Raw genomic sequence first — 20,416 nt, forward strand, 5'->3', positions numbered from 1 at the left:
AAACCTATTAAATATAAATTTATGTTTAAAGTAGGGGCAAGATGGAGATCGACGGTCCCCAAAAATATGATTTAGTTGCCACAAATATTTTGCCATTGTTGAGCGTCTGAGCCTGCAACTAGTGGCTAGTAATGAAACACTCTTCCATGCCAGCAGGTGGCGCAATACTTACCTACTTTTCCTTCCTGGTCGTCCACCATTTTAGCAGCGAGGACCGCCTCCTCAAGTGGATCTCTGATAAACTGCAGGTTTTGACACTTTTGCGTTAGCTTAATTTTTTTGTACGCCGCGGATCCGCGTTTTGCTAATGTTCACGAGTTGTAAATATTCATATCTTCTCGGAAATACATCCCAGAAATATTACTCGACTCACACGGCGAGTTAGGGGCATTGGCAGCGCAAAAAAAAATACTTGAGTACTTTTTTTTTACACGAAAATCCTTCACTGTAATTTGTAAATTCGTAGTCGCCATTTTGTAAAAAAAACTGACCAATGAACACTCAAGAAAATCTCCTTCTCTTTACACTTTTTTAGCCTCATGACAATGGTGCCTCATTATATAGAGAGCTGAGATTGTTCTGGTATGTTTTTAATATAAAACATGTGTATGAATCTTCACGTGCAAAGCCCGGAGAGTTCATGCAGCCGGTTGGTGAGTGAGTGAAACCCTCCATGTGCACCTCGACTCCTGCTCTAAAAATGAGATTTCTGTTGCTTTCTTTGTTTCCATGTGTCACAATGATTGGCACAAAAGCAACCACTAGTGGTGGCGATAAATAAAACCGTGACTGACGTGCCGGAGCACCGGTGGTCCGAGAGCTTCACTCTCTCACACACACATTGCACTTGTTATTATTATTTTTCAAAGTTAGCTGGATAAAATTGAGGCATTATAGGAACTGCTGCTGCTGCGCACACACTGCCGCTCCCCCCTGTGCAAGGCTCGCGCACCACAATGCTGCTTGTGCCAATATAGAGGGGGAGAGAGAGAGAGAGAGAGAGAGAGAGAGAGAGAGAGAGAGAGAGGGTTGCGCCTCACAGTGAGGGAGTGTCGTCGTCGGAGAGCGGTCTGCCCTTCTCTTCCACATCAGACTCCTTCTATCCCTCCGTGCTGGAGGAGCGAGGAGGAAACCTCTCCTCTTTTTATTCTCCCCCCCTCTCTCTCTCTCTTTCTCTCACACGGATAATACCCGCGCCACCACGGCTGGAAAGATGGTTGTTCTGCTGCATATGGTTACCCTTTACTCCCTGAGCGTCTTAAGCGGAGCGTCCGCCGCCACTCACTGTGAGTATTTACACCTCCGCGCTCACCTGTTACCCCCCCCCCCCCTCCCCCTCCCCTTTACCCTCCCCATGCGTGCGCCACCACCGGGGATGGAAAGCAGGGAAGCGGAAGTTTGTGTCGCGCGGCGCTGCTTGCTGCGCGTGTCCTCGGGAAGAGCAGCCTCGCGCCACCGCGACAGAGGCTGCTTCGCTTTGCTCGCCTCTGGTTTTCAAGTGCACTTTGAGGGAGCGCTTGGTGTCGGTAGAACAAGTTGTCGAGGCTCGTTTTGCTTGTCTCCCTGCGCCGCTGGAGGGGAGCAGGGGGGGCGGGAGTGGACCCCAAGAGCGCGAGACATGAAGGTCAAGCAAACAGGTCCACCGCCTTCCTATCGCGCGCGCGCGCGGACTGCAGCCGGCACACCTAGGCTCCATGGCACAGAGAGTCAGGGTGTTTTTGGTGGTGTGCGTGTGTGTGTGCGTGTGTGTGTGTGTGTGTGTGTGTGTGTGTGTGTGTTGTGGTGGACACAAACTGCTGACTGGCCACAGCTGTACTGCACTAGACAGCTGCTGCTATAGTGGTCGACTCCCACCAGCTTCCATAAAGGAAGACTACTGCCCACCCTTTAGGATCTGGCACCGTACAGTAGTAGTTTTCGATTGAACTGGCTGTGTGTGTGTGTGTGTGTGTGTGTGTGTTGTGTGTGTGTGTGTGTGTGTGTGTGTGTGTGTGTGTGTGTGTGTGTGTGTGTGTGTGCGTGCCTCTGAATAAACCATCAAGTCATTGTTTCTCGGTGTGAGGGCTCCTCTGCTCCCTGCGCATCAGCGGTATTTTCAGCTTTCCATTGTTGGACAAACGTTTTCATTTCCAGCGACCAAAATGAGTTCTCCATTAAATAGCAAAATGTAATGAACATGATACCTGGGAGCATCCCATTTTCCTTCATTTCTCCCTTTCAAGCCACCCAGGTCCTTGCAGGTGGAGCGTAATGAGCGGAGCTGACATCTGGGTTCAGACACACCTGAACTAAAGACAAACCCTCCAGATGTTTGAAAAGAAGTGTGTGTTCCTGGGTACACACCTAGTTTCGAGGTGTTTCTGGTATTTCGCACAGCCCCCGGAGAGGGAGGGGGGGTGTTGGGTTTACAGTAGCCAGGAGGCGGATCCAGTAAACCGACGACTTTCATCGTTTTGTTTTTTACAGTAAATGGAAGACGCTCATGAAACAGTGGCATCACTGCTGCAACATAGTGGCTGGTAATGAAATACTCTTCCTTGCCAGTAGGTGGCGCAATACTTACCTATACCATACACTGCTGTGTTATGGCTACAATGTGACATTTTGTAACTTGTGCTGCGGGATTTTTTTTATTGTACACAGAGGACCGCCTCCTCAAGTGGACCTTTGATGAACTGCAGGTTTTGACACTTTTGCGTTAGCTTATTTTTTTTAGCATTTAGAAGGTATTTTAGCGCTTGTAGCCATCGAACTACCAACCTCGGGGGTCGTACTTTGACCTCAAAGGTCGGCGGTTTGATCCCCTGGATGGTAGCCTATAGTGCCTGCGTGCCCTTGAGCCAGACACTGAAGCCCAACTTGAGACTTCACAGCAGCCCACTGCTGCTAAAATGCTTCAGGCGGGTGAATAAGCTAATCAAATGTCACGTATATCTTTATGAAAGTCTACCTGTCATGTTCCAGGGGGTGAAAAAGTAGGCTCGGACTTGTTTTGCTGGTCGTCCACCATTTTAACAGCGAGGACCGCCTCCTCAAGTGGACCTTTGATGAACTGCAGGTTTCAACACTTGCGTTAGCTTAATAGCTTAAACAGTGGATGAAATGCGTCCACGACCTTCCTGTAAACACATGTTGAAAGTGTAGAGCATGAGGAGGGGGGCAGTGGATATGACGAAGAGGAGGAAGAGGTGATTAGAAACACAAGCTGCCAACGGTGGAGCAGACGTGAGTCAGTGCCGGAGGAGCCAGTAGACTTGATCTCCAGATATAAGGATGGAATATTCAGTATGTTTTGCTTCTGCCAGTTGCTCTAATTTCCCCACATGAACCTTCAAGAAAACGACACACAGGAAGTTATCTGTTTTAACAGATGATTTGCATTTTTGGGTCTCAATCCCAAACCAACGGATATCCGGGATATAGACTTCCTTTTTCCACTTCCTGCTCGCTGTTTCGCAGTCCGACAAACAATTTTAACAACCGGATCCAGGGTTCTTACGGTTATGGAAGACTATGGAATTTCAAAATGGTTATTTCCAGGCCTGGAAAAGTCTTTGATTCCCGGTCTGTCTCTTCCTGCAACACAGGTTCTTCCTGGCGTGATAGTAGGAGAGCTGTACCCAGCATGCAGTTCGGCGGTGTAATTTTATAAATGTCCAATTATTAGTGTCACAAACTGTTGTGTCGTGGTGTTTTATCCCGTTAAAGGGCGCTAGTTGTGGGTTATTAATTGTTTAAACCATGACACCAGTTGCAACTATGAGTGGTAAGTAGCTCCGACCGCGCCCCTAGCGAGTAAAAAATACATTTTGCTGCCTGCCAAAGAGCGACAAAAGTTCTTACGGCTATGTGAAAAATTCATACCGTAGGGAAATTTAAAACCGCTCTACTACACAACCTTTCGATTGGAAAAAATGACAATTTTCAGGCGAAAATGTCAGCTTTGCCAACAATACATAACAAAAAAAAACTGAATCTTATGTTCAGATTTCAATATTTCTCGCTTCGAAATGGACAAAAGTTTTTATTTTAGTGACACTTTTTTCCCTTCCTGCTGCAGCATTGGAGCAAACATTTGAAGCGCTAATCTCTACGAATAACGAAGTCATTCTTTACTCTCGTCCTCTCGCCAGACATTTTTCTACGCTTGAACGTAAAGAGAAATAATGTGTCGCTTTCTCGCGGCACTCGAGACCTTCCGTGCCCTTTTCGCTGTACATTGTGAGGAAGTGATTCCCCGGCAGTCAATGAATCGCCGGCAGCATGACATCATTTGATCTTTCGGTGGGTTTATCTTTGCTCTCTGAGGACGACTGTGACACCGGGCTTGTGTTGGGTTTTTTGAGCAGTTTATGTTAAGCTGAGGCGCTGAACTAAACTGACAGCTGCATTACTCATTTATGGCAGTCCTGCGGTTCTCAAAATGTGTGCAGTGATCACGTCTGACACACTGTGCCGAGATGAAATGGTGAGATGCTGCTGGAGGTCAGAGAGCCGCTCTCATATTTACCAGGCAGAAACACAAAGGAAGAGGAGGAGGGGGGGGGGGATGGCGAGCTGCGTCACGGCCGGGCGGCCTGGCCTTGTCAAAACGGCAGCCACTTCCTGTCAGGAGTCCCTCTGCTGTTTCTTCGGCTTCGCAGAGTGACAAGTACGTCAGTCGGCGGCGATCGGCCTTCGATCTTCGAAGCCCTCCGTTTGCAGCTGGAGTTAATTGATACTGTACCGCCGTGACCTTTTTACAGCAACGGCCGAATGATTGGCAACCGAGGAGCAAGCAAATGTGTCGAAACAACGATTTCTTATCCTCTGTATTTTATTAACACAGCGCTGCTGCTGCTGCTGCTGCTGCTGCTTCACTGCTGGACATTTGTCTTGACAACAGCAAACCACAAGGTTCCCTCCAGCAACTGCATCGGTCAACAGAAGAGCTGAGGAAGCAGAGGGTTGAGTGCTTTTTTCTCCTGAAACGCATTGAGCTTTTGCGTTCGGCGCCGTGCATAATTTCCCAGCTGCTTCTGCATTCTTTAAACGCCTTTTAATGGTTGACCACTTCAGCCAGAGTGGTTTTGTATTTACAACCCGAGATGCCCTGTGTCAGAGTTAGCACTCTTTTTTTTTTACGTATGCTTTGAACCGTTCAGAATATTCTAACACCAAGAGATGTGTGAATCACTACAATGTTGAGTGTGTTTTATTCAAGGAACAAGAAGTCTATTGGATTACAGTTTTTAGACTTAGTTGAATGAGAGTGTTGGTGTCAGTTGGGTTTTGGTGCATTCATTGAGGGACTTAGCTTAGCTTAGCTTTGGTGCTGGAGGTGTTTGTATGTGACACAGAAAAACATTTTGTTTCATGTTGTCTGCTGTCCGTCTATTGTTTTCCTCTCCAACTTTGAAAGATTCTAAATATTTGGGGAATCGACGCCACATTGACGCCACCTCATTGACGCCACCTCATTGACGCCACCTCATTGACGAGCTCGCAAAGTTCATTCAGCAAGCGATGTGAGAGCATCTGTGCGTGTCTTTTATATTCATGTTTCCAAATTAACCGGCGCATAAAGCAGGGTATGCTTTAAGGCGGGGCTACAAGTTGATTGACAGGTTTCTACCGGAGACGTATACGGCGTCGCTTCGTCACCCTACGGTCCACTTCCTGTTCACTGGTTGCCAAAAAACAAGATGGCGACGGCTAAAAGTCGGAACTCAAGGCTTCCAAATGGCCGTTCACAAACTGACGGCTGTCGTCACAAAAAAATGTTTCTTACACACAATCTATGGCTTCACCCCGTGAAGAGAGCAGCCGCTAGGGAATGAGTTAGCCGTCAGCTAACTGTCAGCTAACAGTCACCTAACTGTCAACTATGAGCTAATTGTTAGCTAACGGTCAACTAACAGTCAGCTAATGGTCAGCTAACTATCAGCTAACTGTCTGCTAACTGTCAACTAACTGTGAGCTAGTTGTTAGCTAACGGTCAACTAACAGTCAGCTAACTGTGAGCTAACTGTTAGCTAACGGTCAGCTAACTGTCAGCTAACGTTCTTTGCTGCTGCTTCTGAGGGAACGAGAGATCTAAAAAAAGAGATATCATTCAGTAGGAGCAGCTCTGGCTGTTAATTATGTTCCTAATTAATGAATTAATCATTTGATTTGTGTAAAAGTAAAACATTTAATCAATCACAACTTACAAGAGCCCAAAAGGACAATTTTATTTAAAGAGGAATCAAGAAATTCACAAATTGATGAATCCTTTTTGCTTCAAAACGTCGATCTAATTAAAATATTTCTTCCGATAGACTAAGTCATATTCAACACATCATTTTAGTGATTCCTGGATGTGTGTAGATATTTGTAAATGTTTGTATGCAGCCCACCAAGGCACTGTAAGATAAAAAAATGAGAGAATATTGCCCGCTATGAGAGGACATGGTTGCACTTCCATCACATCAAATATATAATAATACATATAATACCCTCTACAGGTCAGTGAGAGGAATGCTGCTACGCTCGCAGCTGGTATAGAGACATCCATCTTTTATTAGCCAGAACGCTCCAGGTTTAGCAATGCACCACACACACACACTGACACACACCGACACACACCGACACACACACATTATCTTTAAATTTCATGTTTCGAAGGAAGCTCAGCGAGGAGATACTTCGCAGCTAATTATTTCCTTTCTGAAGCACCTGCAACGTGCTGGAGCCGAGCTGGCATTTAGCATCACTGCAGAAGCGAGTGTGTGTGCGTGTCTGTGTGTGTGTGTGTGTGTGTGAGACCATGCAGCTGCGGATTCACTCGTCTAATGAATGTGAAGTAGGCACTCAAGGAACACCTACCGCCGTACATATTCAAGGCCTGATGAATTTATCAGAAGGTAAATGAGGCAGAGCGCCGCTGTGTGACAGAGCCGCCACTTTTCCTCATGTTTAAACATCCGGTTTGGTTCTGAGAGGCAAAACCGACTGGAAGGAATGTGGAGGAAATGAAGGAGCGACGGTCCAGAAATAGTGTGCGGTTATGTCATATATGAGGATTACTCTCCTCATCATCCTCTTCATCCTCTCTCCAGAGGGAATTTGAATCCCTCGACGGAAGTTGGGTGCAATTTATTTATTTCTATACATATTTATTTATTTTGAGCTCTTTTCTAATGTAAATTATGTGTTATTGTATTTATGATGTCATATTTAATCTTAGTTTTCTCTTGAAATTAAGAAAATTCTCATCCTTATATGAACAAAAATACCTCACTTTGCAAACTGAGGCTTTTACACACGTCATCATATTATATATATATATATATATATATATATATATATATATATATATATATATATATATATATATATATATTCCAACACAACAGTGAAAAGTCTCTCTGAAAAAAGAGGCGTCTAACATCACGTGAGAAACCCGTTGACTTGCAGACATTTTTGAAGGCCAATCCACTTCTGCTCTTACCTTTCACAATAAAAGCCCGAGACACAGAACGTGTATAGTTGCATTTTGTTTCCGGTGTCTCACTCCCGGTTTTGAAAAGGCCCTAAAACTTGAAAATAAAATTAAGTCGTTATTCATTAATCATCTGGAATGATTTACTCGATTTTACATAATTTCTTTAATTCACTTTTTGTATGCATTTGCATATGAGATACATATCCATGTGTTACATCAAAAATTGCAGAACAATCTCAGCTCTCTGTATAACGAGGCACCATGAGGCACAAGTATAAAGTAATAATATGGCCTTAAGATAAGATAGGTTAAGATAAGATAATCCAAAATAAAAGATTCATTAGTCCCTCAGTGGGGAAATTACAGGATTACAGTAGCACTGCTCACAAGTAATAAGATAAAAGAGACAAGTAATATAAATAAACAATAGAACGGTAATGATCATTAAAGATTTAAGAAGAAAAAAAAAGCAGTAAAAAAAAGAATATTAGATTTACAGATGGAATAAAAATATACAGATGGATTAAAAAAATATACAGATGGATAAAAAAAAAGTACAAAGTACTGAAATATACTAAAGTGAACCTAAGTAATGTCATCTTGATTTGTGAAATTCTTCATATCTCTTGTGAAAACATAACTTTACTCATGTAGTTGAACCGTTTTGGTGGTTTTAATTGGTTCACCAAAGGTCTCATGTTCACAAAAGCTGTGAAATATAGAAATAAAATGGTAGATACATGTAAATAAATATCCAAAGCCAAATGTTGTATTATCGTTTTTTGAGTAGGAGTGTTGTCTGTCACTACTTTCATCAAAATGAGAGAAGGATAAAACTGTGAGCTAACTGCTAGCTAACGGTCAGCTACTTGTTAGCTAACTGTTAGCTAGCAGTCTTTGCTGCCCCTTCTGAGGGATCGAGAGCTCTAAAGGAGATATTGTTCAGTAGGAGCAGCTCTGGTTGTTATAGCATTTTTAATACTGTCTGTTAAATAGAAAGAAAATCCTCATTTGTAGTACAGCATCTTTAAATAGTTGAGAACACGTCTCAGAAAATGACCGCTATCTTCGTCTGAAGCACATTACAGTCCTGATACCGGCTCCTCCCGGGTGAATCCCGCCGGAGAGACTTTCTTTTTTTCCGGGAGGAAGTGGAAGGCGGCGCTCCGTTCCAGTCGACTGTGTGTTTATCCGGTCAAACTGAGTAAATACAGCGTCTCGGAGCTCTCTGCGTGATCCCGACCGACTGCAGCGCTGCAGGAGACGAGAAATGACGACAATCTCACCTGTTGTTTTCTTCCCTTTCTTCATCTGGGCCAAAGCGTTTTGTTTCTTCTGAAGCGTCCTGTTGAGTTATTTGGCCGGAGACACAGACAGAAGCTGCTGTCTTCACAGCCGCTGCTGAAGTTGTTTACTGTGTTTCTGCTCTGCCGTCAGCGTGCTATCGCCGCATATAGAGGCTCATATCACAGTGTCTATTACATGGGAGGGTTAAATACCCTTTTTAGCTAACCCTGTTCATGCAACACCCGCAAAATGAACACACTTACATGGAAAAATAACACAATGAGCATTAATGTCGCTGTGTTTATCACTAGTTAGCACTAGTTTGGCCCCAGCGTCTCATTTTCGGACCCTTTTTTAAGCCAATCCTGTTCATGCAATACTTGTAAAATGAACGCACTTGTATGGAAAAATGACACAAAAGCCAATTAATCAATAATGTCTCATCAACGGCGTCTCATTTTCAGACAACAAAATAAAAGCACCTTAATTATCCCCGCAATCAAAGGGTTGTTTAACCTAATTTAATTTGCTACAATACCGTAACCTTTGTGAGAAGAGACCTTTGGTTTAAACACATTTTTAATTAACTGTTGAGTTTAAATAATTACATAAAGGCCGTAACTTACTGCGGCGATCGTAACGTAACAATATAACTCTCTATTTGTGTTGTTATGTACCTGTAAAGTCACAAAACGGACGAACACATGTATTTTCTTTTTCCGACGCACATCCCCTGAACATTTTAATACCCAGCATGCCCAAATTAGACAATGTTTTGCTATAAAATAAGTTCAATTTTTTAACCAAACAACAGTTTTTTGACTGAATATCCTTCCTAACAGGCCAATGATTTGTTTTATTGAGATTTTTGTCACAGTTTTTGATTCTTTAGGTCCTAATCTTTCTAAGAAGGTGTGTTTTTAGTATGCGAGCTGTTGTTAAGACCCTGAACCAGACAGTTTGAGGAGGCATTTTTGGTCATATCTTGCTCATATCATGCTGGATGTTCACAGTTATCATCAAAATATGGTATCAAAGGGATCTTTTTGAAAACATACATTTTATTCCCAAGAAAATTCTGAAAAAAATCACAAGTATTAGAACTCATTCGGTGTTCATACGGCTACTTAAACACGGGGAACAAGAGGTCAAAAAAACAAAATGGCGTCAAAATGCAATCCGTCAAACGGGAACGCTGTTGTTTCAGAGGAAGCATAACTCATCTGGGGTTCCTACGGGTCCTGCAACACGGGGGTAAGAGGTGCGGACCCTCATGGGGGCCTCAAAAATACTTTCAGGTTGAAAATACGACGGACGCTCGCTGTCAGACTACTTTAGAGGAATCATTTCTGGCCCCGTCTCTCGAGAGCAGGATTAAAAAAGAAAAGAAAATCTATTGTGTTGAATGCGGCGGCGCCAGCGGAGGCCTTTTTTTTTTTTTTCCTTCTTTCCATTTCCAGCTGCATTGGTGCACCAATCCCCCCGATCCATAGAGTGCAATGAATACGCTTCAAATAGCCGCGCGGTCCGTAAGGTCCGTCCTCTTGTTCATCTTCCGTGTTACTGGCAGAGAAGGGTGTTAAAGGATTATCAACACCCACTTTCTATCCACGGCGCCAATAAGATTGATGCAATAATCGGCAAGGGGACGGTTACGGTGATGAAAAAGCAGACCGACGAGAGGAGAAGAGAAATTATTCCGCTTTGAGGAGGAGAGGAAAAAAAAAGAGGAAATTAAAGGAAATAAAAGGAATAAAATAAGCGTATTATTGTGTGATCACATGGCGTGATTACCTGAGGATCCGACACGGCCCGCGCCGTGATTTGATATTGATCGCGATGCGTTTATCGCGGGTCCCGAAAACACACGCGTGTGATGGAGGACGTGCCGGTTCCCAGGAAGGAGAAGACTAAGACGCCATCTTTCTGTTCATCTCACTCAAATCCACAACCCCCCCACCGGATCAACAGAAAACATGTAAACTGATTGCCTCTGGCAGGCGCCGTCCATCTGGATATTAACAGATTATTTTTGTACTTTTATCAGCGTCATGGAAAACCTGGAAAAGCCATGGAGTTTTTTTAATGGTTCTAATCACACAAGTTGTGTAAAAGTCCTGTAAATGTGTTATATTCATGTGTTCATGACGTTCATTTAGTGTGAAATAATGAATCTGCTTTTAAAAGAGAGGCTCAAATTATCAGCAGCATCCATACAGGCATCTATATAAATGTTTATTCTTTTAATCAAACTATTGTCTCTCATTCATTTGAGTCATTTAACCCTCTCGGCCGTCGTTTTCTCGATTTTACATAATTAAATTCACCTTTTTAAAGGCACTTTAAAGATATAACTTACAGCACATACTTATGTGTTACATACAAAGTGTAGAGAGAAAATATGAAAGCAGAAAAATGCAATCTGGATTTTGGAAATTGTGAAAACATAACTTTACTCATGTGGACGAACGGTTTTGGTGATGAAAACTGGTTCACCAAAAGGTCTTATGTTCACAAAAGCTGTGGAATATATGAATAAATTGGTAGATACATTTAAATAAATGTCTAATATAGTTTACTGTTTGCTTTTGAATCCTCATTGTTAGTTTAAATACTACATTTTATCACTTTTTACTGTTTACACACACATTTCACACAATGTTTTCTCATGTAAATTTAGTTTAAACTCATGGAAATTTGGTGAAAAGTAATGTAAATGAGTTCTAAAGTCTTGAAAATATGATTTAAAGTGATGAAAATATGGTTTAAAGTCATTGAAATTGGTTTAAACTCATTAAAATATGGTTGGAAGTCATAAAAATATGGTTAAAAGTCATGGGAATTTAGATTAAAACCATGGAAATCTGTTTTATTTTGAAGGGCTTGTTTTTCCTCCTCCTCCGCGTTGTTTTCGCGGCTCGCTCCGTCTTCATCCCGCCTGTTGCAGCAGCTCCTCCGCAAATAAATATCTGTGAGCAGATTGAGGGCAGCGGCGCGGCGGCGGGCATCATATCTATAAATGTGTCTCGGTCTTGAGTGACTGCTCATGCGCGACCGCGCTCACACACCAAAACGCCGCCCGCAGCCCGGCGAGCAAAACTCAATCAACTCCCTGAACTTCCTGTTTCCTTCCAAGGGAAAGGAAACGGAGGTCTGGAGAAAAAAACTTCTCTTTTTGAAAAATAAATAAAAATCTATAGCACTTCATGTAGAAAGCTCTCTCTCTCTCTCTCTCTCTCTCTCTCTCTCTCTCTCTCTCTCTCTCTCTCTCTCTCTCTCTCTCTCTCTCTCTCTCTTGCAAAGACGTTTTCTTCTAAAAGTGAGACGACGAGATCAATATTGCTTCTTTTTACTCGGAAGTAAATGTTGTCTTTATTGATATCTTTATATTGAGATGATACCTGATAGTCAATCCAACCGTCTTCTAGTTTTGGAGTTTGGAGCGTTTCAACCATCAAATCCTGCTCTCATGGCCGCGGCTACTGACTTATTTGAATAATTATGTTTTTAGCTTCATTAAAGAGCCGCATTCGATATATACAAAAGGAGAAATAGAACATTTTTGACCTTCATTTCAGAAAATAAAAGCTTTTTGTTGCTTTCACGGCGCACCATAATAGCATCTGTCGAAACTAAACCCTTTTAGTGCACTTGAGAGCCACGTTGCATGCTGGGATTCAAGGTCGCGGTCTTACTTTTCTTCCCACAAAGAAAAGTAAAAACAAACTTTTCCTTTCACCTGGTTGTTGTCCTTCATTAGAGGTCATTTGCATAAAACACAGGAAGGAGATTTGCATGCACGGAAATGTAGATTGTGGAGGAATCGTTTCAGCTCTAAACACCGTTAACGCCGCGTGAGTTTGTCTTTTACGACGCGTTATTAACTCATCACGGAGCAGTTCTTCCCTCTAATTTGACCCTGTAACTAAAAATGAACCTTTTATTCATCACAAATATATGATTAAATGTTCCATCGAGACCCTAAAGGTTTGTAATCACCACGGCACGGCCCATCATTTGCCATTATTACCCCGAGAATATATAACCTTGTCTTTATGTGAAACGCTCCCGCACACGCCGCTTCAGTCCTGAGTGAAGGGGGTGAATAATTAATGTCCGGCATGAGATGTGTATAATCAGTAAAGCTGTCGATCGGCCCGGTAAAACATCCCGCCGGCTGCCTGTAAACGCTCTCAGGGTCCCCTTGGACGGCATCCGGCGCGTTCAGGGAAAGCCGAGCGCCGCAGTAAACCGCGCCGCGCCCCGCCATCTTTCCGTATCGACGCGCGCTTCCTTGAATTCGGTCGGCGTCTTTTCGGGACTAATTGTCAGCCGATACCTCGGGCTCTGCTCCGCGGGGCCCCCGGCGAAGCAGAGGTCACCGGAGCCGGTCGGTGTCATATGAAGCTTTATCGATACCACGCGGAGGGGCCGAGGTCGCCCCGGCAACAGATACCATCCCCCTCCTCCCCCCTCCCTTTGATGTTATTGACTCTGCGGTCGGCGTCCTCTGAACTCGCCGCGCTGCCTCCGACACGCGGCCGCTGCTATCATGAAGCTAATCACTCTGAAGATCCTGTGTGGTTTCAAGTGCTCTAATGCCCAGAGCTGTGTGTGTGTGTCTCTGTGTGTGTGTGTGTGTGTGTGTGTGTGTGTGTGTCTCTGTGTGTGTGTATATATATATATATATATATATATATATATATATATATATATATATATATATATATATATATATATATATATATAATATAATATAACACAATTTACAATGGTTTCAAGTGTTCCATTGCCCAGAGCTGCACATTAGAATTAACCTATATATATATATATATATATATATATATATATATATATATATATATATATATATATATATATATATATATATATATACATATATATATATATATATAAAATACAATTTATTGGAGCATTAGCATTAGCCTGTACATTTATATATACAAATGTATTATATATATATATATATATATATATATATATATATATATATATATATATACAAAATATGTTGTATATATGTGTATATAAGTAAAAAAGAAAGAAGATACATATACTTTATATATTTTATAGATATATATATTCAAATAAATATATATATATATATAAATAAAAATAGATACGAATATGTATACATATATATTAAATTATATATAAATAAAAAAATATATATATACTGTATATAATATATATATAATAATACAAATATGTATATAAAAGTATATAATATATACATATCTATATATTTATAAAAATAAAGTGAAAAATATATTAATATATAAAAAATAATATGTAAATATATACAGCGTGTATTGACCTCGTTTCATGGTGAATTGCAGTAGTTCTGCGAGGTTGACTGCTTCGGCCTCGCTCCACTTCCATCCAACAAGAGCAACGTCGATCCGTTTAAAGCCAAACACTCCAGGAGTTTCCTCTTTATGTGACTTGAAGCGCCATCTTTCAATTTTGTTTTATTCAATCAGCGTGTCACATATCAAGGTTAACATTAAGGTGAATTATAACACCACGGCAAGGAAATTATAGATGAGAGCGCAAAATCAATAACCCGACCGACCCGTCAGCGATCGTGTTCACGAGCCATAAACTAAAAGGAAGGCGACGCGTGCGAGCCAATCAGATGCGAGGAAGGAGGGCCGATCAATCAAACGACAGTAAATAATACACGGCGCAACTAACCGTGGCTATGAGAGGTCACATGACGCCAACATGAGAGTCCCAAAAGTCTCCTGCACGTTTACTGCGAGTGCCCCAACTTTATTACATTACGCAGCGCTACGTTACATTAAGTTATGCTAACGTAGTCTCTCGCTACATTAGCATAACTTAATATAACCTAGCCTACTGAAATTACATTAAACAGCGCTATTACATAAAGTTATGCTAACGTAGTCTTTTGTCACGTTAGCATAACTTAATATAACCTACCCTACTTAAATTACATTACACAGAGCTATTAAATAAGGTTTGCTAACGCAGCTTCTTGCTACATTAGCTCAACTTAATGTAACCTAGCCTACTTAATTACATTACAGTGCCATTACATGAAGTTATGTTAACGTAGCCTCTTGCTACGTTAGCATGACATAATGTAACCTAGCCTACTAAATTACATTACGCAGCGCTATGTTACATGAAGTTATGCTAACGTAGCCGCTTGTCATCGGCATCAAAATGTCTGTACGTTGCATGTTTAGTCCTGAAGTGGACTAATAAAGAGACATATAGTACATAAAAAATCAAATAATATAAATAAACGGTAAAACAGTAATACAAACAGTAAAAAAATTGCAATATTAAATATACAGACTGACTTAAAAAAAATAATAAATGACTTAAATGTATTATATATATTGCACCAGATGAATGTAATTTAAGTGTTTTAAGTGTTTTCTGGTGGACTGAGATCTCAGCTTGTTGTGCAGCCTGACAGCAGCGGGAAGGAAGGACTTCCTGCCGCTCTCCCTCAGACAAAATGGACGTTCCAGAGCAACAGGTGTTCCGGTTGAACCGGCGACCGCGTTAACCGGCGGCACGTCGAGTCTTTACGATCGGCGGAGACAATAATGAGTCTTCTTTACGGCTGATTTAAGGCGTTTGTGTCCTGCGGGTGTTTTCAGCAGCTGCCTTCACAGACGCGTTCCGGCTGGGAGTCGTTTGCGGCGGCCATTTTGAAAAAAAACCCTGTGAAGATATACCTCTGAGGCTCCGTCGATGCTCTGGACAAGCTTGTGTACTTCCTTTGCCAAACTGTGTGCGAACACTTTCCTGCGTGCTCGTTGTTGACTAAATGGGGGGAAAAGGATCAATATGTTTTGTTGATCGATATTCCACTGAAGTATCGGTTGAAGTGAGGGATATTTAATTAACTGATTGCTGGCTTTTAATAATCCCTCTCCGGCCCGTTGGCTCCGCTCCGTGTTGCCGAGACATTAGTCAAAATAATCACTCGCCGAGCGTTAACCGCATGACAACGGTGATGAATCGCTGAAGTCGTTTATCAACTAGAGAATACAAACAAGTCTCTCTCAGCGGCGTGAATCTGTGCTTTTCAACTCCGATTTAGTGTTTTATACAATAATAATTTGTCCTATTTTGTTGTGTTTAAAATTTTATTAATGTTTTTTTTTAATTTTTAACCATTTTTCTCAATTTTCTTCTGCATTTCTCGGTCTTATTGGACCACTTTATATAAATAAACAAATGAATGATTAATCTGTCAATTAAAAATAAATAAGATAAAGGTTTATTGTCAGTTGTTGAATTTAAACTGATTGCACAAACAAACAGACACTAACGGCTCTACTGGCCCTTCAGTGATGGAGGACTCTTTGTGCAAAGAAAGACAGGCGACATCTTTAACGTCTCTTTTAATTATTCTATTTAAATTTCTGTTTCATAGACTGTTGTGCTGCACAGCCAGCTGTAGAAATATAACAAAAACATGTGTTTCTTGAACATAACCAACACAAACTCCTGTGTGTTGTGGATCACTGGATATTTAAGCGATAATGTACGAGAGGCAGTGCTGTATGGTCAATATTGTACTGTTCGAGGGTGTTGTTGAGCAGTGGCTAGATTGCATGTTTGGTAACTGACAAGCTTGAAATTTACCTGTTATTTTGAGTGCGCTCTGATATGGAACGCTCAGGTAAATGTACACAGGTGTATGTACATTATGGCTCAATACAGTACACCCTGTGATTCACTCTCAACCAATCAGAAGGCTTGATTTCGTCTGCCTGTATTATACATTTAAATATAGTTCAATCACTGCATACGTATCAATATCATTATATTAGTGTACGTACTTGTATTTTAATGCATTAATGTGTAAACGGATGTGTAAGAATCCATCTTTTTTAGGTTAAAACATATATTTTGAAAAGTGCAGTACTTGACCACATACATGCAGCTTATCGTCATTATTTTAATTAATCAGCAGAAAGTCAAATATCTGCATGAGTGAACCCATAGTCTCATTGCTTCTGCACACGTCTGTGAAACAATGACTTCATTGTTTTATTGCAGTTCCCGGCTGCAGAGTCCAGCTGTTGATGTCACAGCCGCTGGGTAGTCTGAGGCTGCAACAGATCACAAAACTCGCAGTCCGGATCGTATCGCGGTTTTCAAATCACAGATCGGATCAGCAGAAAAATAAAAGGAGCAAAAATAAAACTTTCAAAGCATCGATCACGTCGCGTTTCACCTCCTCCGGTTCGGATTGCGATCGGCGATGAGTCACGTCAGCCGATACTGATCGCTGTTTTAGTTTCAGCAGCTGGTGCACGAGGCTGCAGGAGGTTAGTTTTCATCTCCGTCCTGAAGAATTTATTCTAAACGTTAATCTCTTACCCGGTTATAGTCGTATATATTTGCATAAAACAGGCAATTCCAATGACTGGGAAATAAAAAAAGATTGCATTTTTATTGATAAAGGAACATCCGCCTGGTTCTCTGATCAATACCACGAGCAGTTCCTACTCTAAGAGGAATAAGGATGTGAGTTGCAGCCTGATTTTGCAGCTTTAACTTTAATCACATGGGTTTGAGGATCAGGTCTCTGCCCCTTCGGACTATCTCTATTGCATGTTCTATTTTGAGGAAATCCCTTTTGGCGTTTTCTTACATCCCGACCGTTCGTGTGTTTCTTCAGACTCGGCGTGCGGGAGGAAGCTCGGGCTTCCTCGTAATCTGGCGCGCCGTGTTCATTTGATTTGGGCGTGTAGTTGTCTTCAGGTGAGATTATGCCTCCGCAGCGAGAGCTTCAACACATCCAGCCCCGACGCCTGTTCCAAATGGTACTTTGTTGTGTTAATTGAGTTTGATTTCTGTTGTGGAGCACCATCTGTTTGTGCACTCGGGTTACGGCGGCTCGCTAATGAGCAAAGAGAGCTGGGCCCTTTGTATAGCTATAGCTGTAAACGGTAATGTGCTTTATAAATAAAAGTCCCTTCCCTTTACTGGATCTAATGTACGTACGCCTGAAAGTGGATGAGTGCGAAAGAGTTTGAAAGATGTTTGCTGCTTCAACTTTCAGACGCGTCATGTCCTTGGATTCAAAAGCTTATTTGTCTGACGGTAATCAGAGAATTTCATCTTTGAAATGAGACAGATGTTGATTAAATCTTCCAGGAGGCCAAAGACGAGAGCGACCGTGTCTGCAGTCGTTTGTTTGAGAACGGATGCTTAAGACGAGGACATCTTCTAGTTATGAAAGGAAAGCAAAGACCATGTACACAGATATTGAAGAAGAGCATTAAAGGATGAGGCTGGCAATATACTATATTATTCTTTTGTTATTGTCAAGAAATCTCATGAAAAAACATTACAAAAATCAAACAAAGAATTGATCCTGTTAAGACGTGTTGTCCCTGAGTCTGATTCCCTGATTCCCTGTAGCTCATGCCTCCGTTGTCGCTCTTGAAAACACACTGTGTGTGCCTTTGTTGTGGGGAGTGCAGCGTTTCTTCATCTGGTGGGTTTCTCTCACATCCACAGTTCAAGTGCCGTCGTGCAAAAAGGACCAAATGTGTATTAATCTGCAGCTGAAAATAGCCTCCGAGCAAACACACTCTTTATAGGGCCGGACAGCGATTCATCTGCGGGGATATTATGCTCCTCGTCGCCTCGTCGCCGGCCTATCGGCAGACAGGGTGACATTCGCGGGCGGCGGTGGTCGATTGGGATCTGTTGTGTTACATCGATAGTTGCTCTTGATAAACGTTGTGTTGGTTATTTGTGATTCAGACTCAAACGGCAGCTGCTAGCACATGAAAGACACGTTGGCATTGGACGCTTCTGGATACGTTGGTCTCACTAAACCAACGTATGTTTCGTGAATATGTTTCATATCGGCCCTGCTGTCGTGCTGAGACGCCGCCGCGTGGCTGAAGCCGTGAAACGATCGTTAAAGACATCCTTCGTTAGCTGACTTTCCTCCCGTCTCCTCCCCAATTGTAGTGCAATTTCTTGCTTGTTATGCTGCGTTCACGCCAAAAGCGTTAAGAATATTCGCAACGCTTTTGGTGTGAACGTAGGAGTTTACTCGCTCGACTTTAAGTGGTTTAATTCGCGTCATTCTTTATTTATACTCTGTGGCTTTTCTCCGTAAAAACAGTTACCATTCCCACCATGGAAATAACCACTAGTCGGCTTTATACTTGTTGTGGAAGTCCAACAAATCTCAACGATGATTGGCTTTCACAACCCGGCGTCAAGCGAATTTCGCAAGAGTTGGGAAATATTAACTGGCGCGAATGAGGCGAATTCTTCGCAACGCCTCATTCACGTCAATCGTGTAAATCGCACTATTCGCGCCGCTCGGCGGAAATTCACGTTGTTCGCAACCATTCGTGTCTGTGCATTGAGTTTGCGTGTGAAAAATTTGCAACGCTTTTGCTGTGAACGCAGCTCCAGACATCTTCTCTCAGGTTTGGCAGAAAGCTGCGACGCCAACACGTTTCTTTTTTGCCGTGAGCGCATGTGGTTTGTTGTAAAACCCCTAAAAGCTCGCAATGCTTGCCGGGTGGGATTACTCGACTGTGTCAGGAGGAAGATCCACGACAAGAACATTTCATTCTGTATAAAAGACACAAGAGATGAAAGAAAGCCCTAATCATGTTTCTAATTGCTTTTACATTGAACTACATTTAATTAACGTTTCACGAGAAGGACGTTTTTTTTTTGTCTGGCTGTGTAAAGAATGAACTCTTGTTCTCATTGAAAAGCCAGTTGTACAACAGATATGAAGGTTTCTGAAGCAGTTACACAATGTGAAATAATAAGAGGTTCTTTTATAAACACGGATGATTTAATTTGTTGAATATGCCGTTAATAGATTTAAGTTATTTTTTATAGTGAAAATATTTAAGTTCCCCGCCACAACAGGGGATTAATTAAGAACAATAAAATTATAACAGCTTAGAATATTATTAGTGAATCCCGAAATAGATGTTCTTTAAGTAATATTTATATATAAAGTAACACAGAAATTAAACTAAATGTGCGTGAGACGCTGTAAAAGATGTAGGAACCGATGATTTCGGTGCAACAGAGAGATGTTGGACCTTTAATGTGATTGGTTTGAAATATGTTAATATTTAATGTGATTGTGGCATGAAGTCAGCGTGCAGGCGCCTTTTTGTTGTTGTTGTTGTTGTTTATCCCCAACACCTCCGGTGGTCTGCAAACCCAAGAGTCCCCGTGACACCAGCACTTCTGTGAAAGGCACTAAAAAGCTCCTCCACATCAGCTGGTGTACTTATGATTTCCAAAGAGATTACGCGTTCCCTCTCCGCGCACGTGTTAGCGTCCGTGCATCCTGACGCGCGTCTGGCTTCGTTTGGCTGGCGAGATTCGAGCCCCCGAGCCTCGCCTCGAGATCGCGAGTCGGCTTCAGAGGATTTTCAGTTATCCCGCAGGCCAAGGAGCAGCTTTGCAGGCAAATCATCCTCCACCCGTAAGTCTCCCTGACTGACAGCCCGGGCGTTTGGCTCAAGACAAAATCTGTAAACAACTAACAGAAGTCTGTGAGACGCACGGGGACACTTTGACTGCACAGCTGTCGGCTGCGAGGACATACCGCCCAGCTCGTTAAAAAGGTGATGATGATGATTAAAGAGG

The 20,416-nt window shown here is 42.1% G+C and overlaps 1 protein-coding gene across 1 annotated transcript in view; it reads left to right on the plus strand.

Annotated features, from left to right (window-relative positions):
* Positions 1-1,060: 1,060 nt before the first annotated feature.
* The window catches only part of cntnap5a (contactin associated protein family member 5a), a 105,462-nt gene continuing 86,106 nt past the window's right edge, over positions 1,061-20,416 (plus strand). Inside the window, exon 1 of the mRNA XM_068571908.1 lies at positions 1,061-1,286. Within this exon, the coding sequence (XP_068428009.1) occupies positions 1,214-1,286 (73 nt within the window). The 5' untranslated portion in view covers positions 1,061-1,213. The remainder of the gene's footprint in view (positions 1,287-20,416) is intronic.

This window comes from Clinocottus analis, unplaced genomic scaffold (genome assembly GCF_023055335.1).
Source record: "Clinocottus analis isolate CAN_PGR_092001 unplaced genomic scaffold, fCliAna1.0.p SCAF_12, whole genome shotgun sequence".
Classification (NCBI taxonomy): Eukaryota; Metazoa; Chordata; class Actinopteri; order Perciformes; family Cottidae; genus Clinocottus; species Clinocottus analis.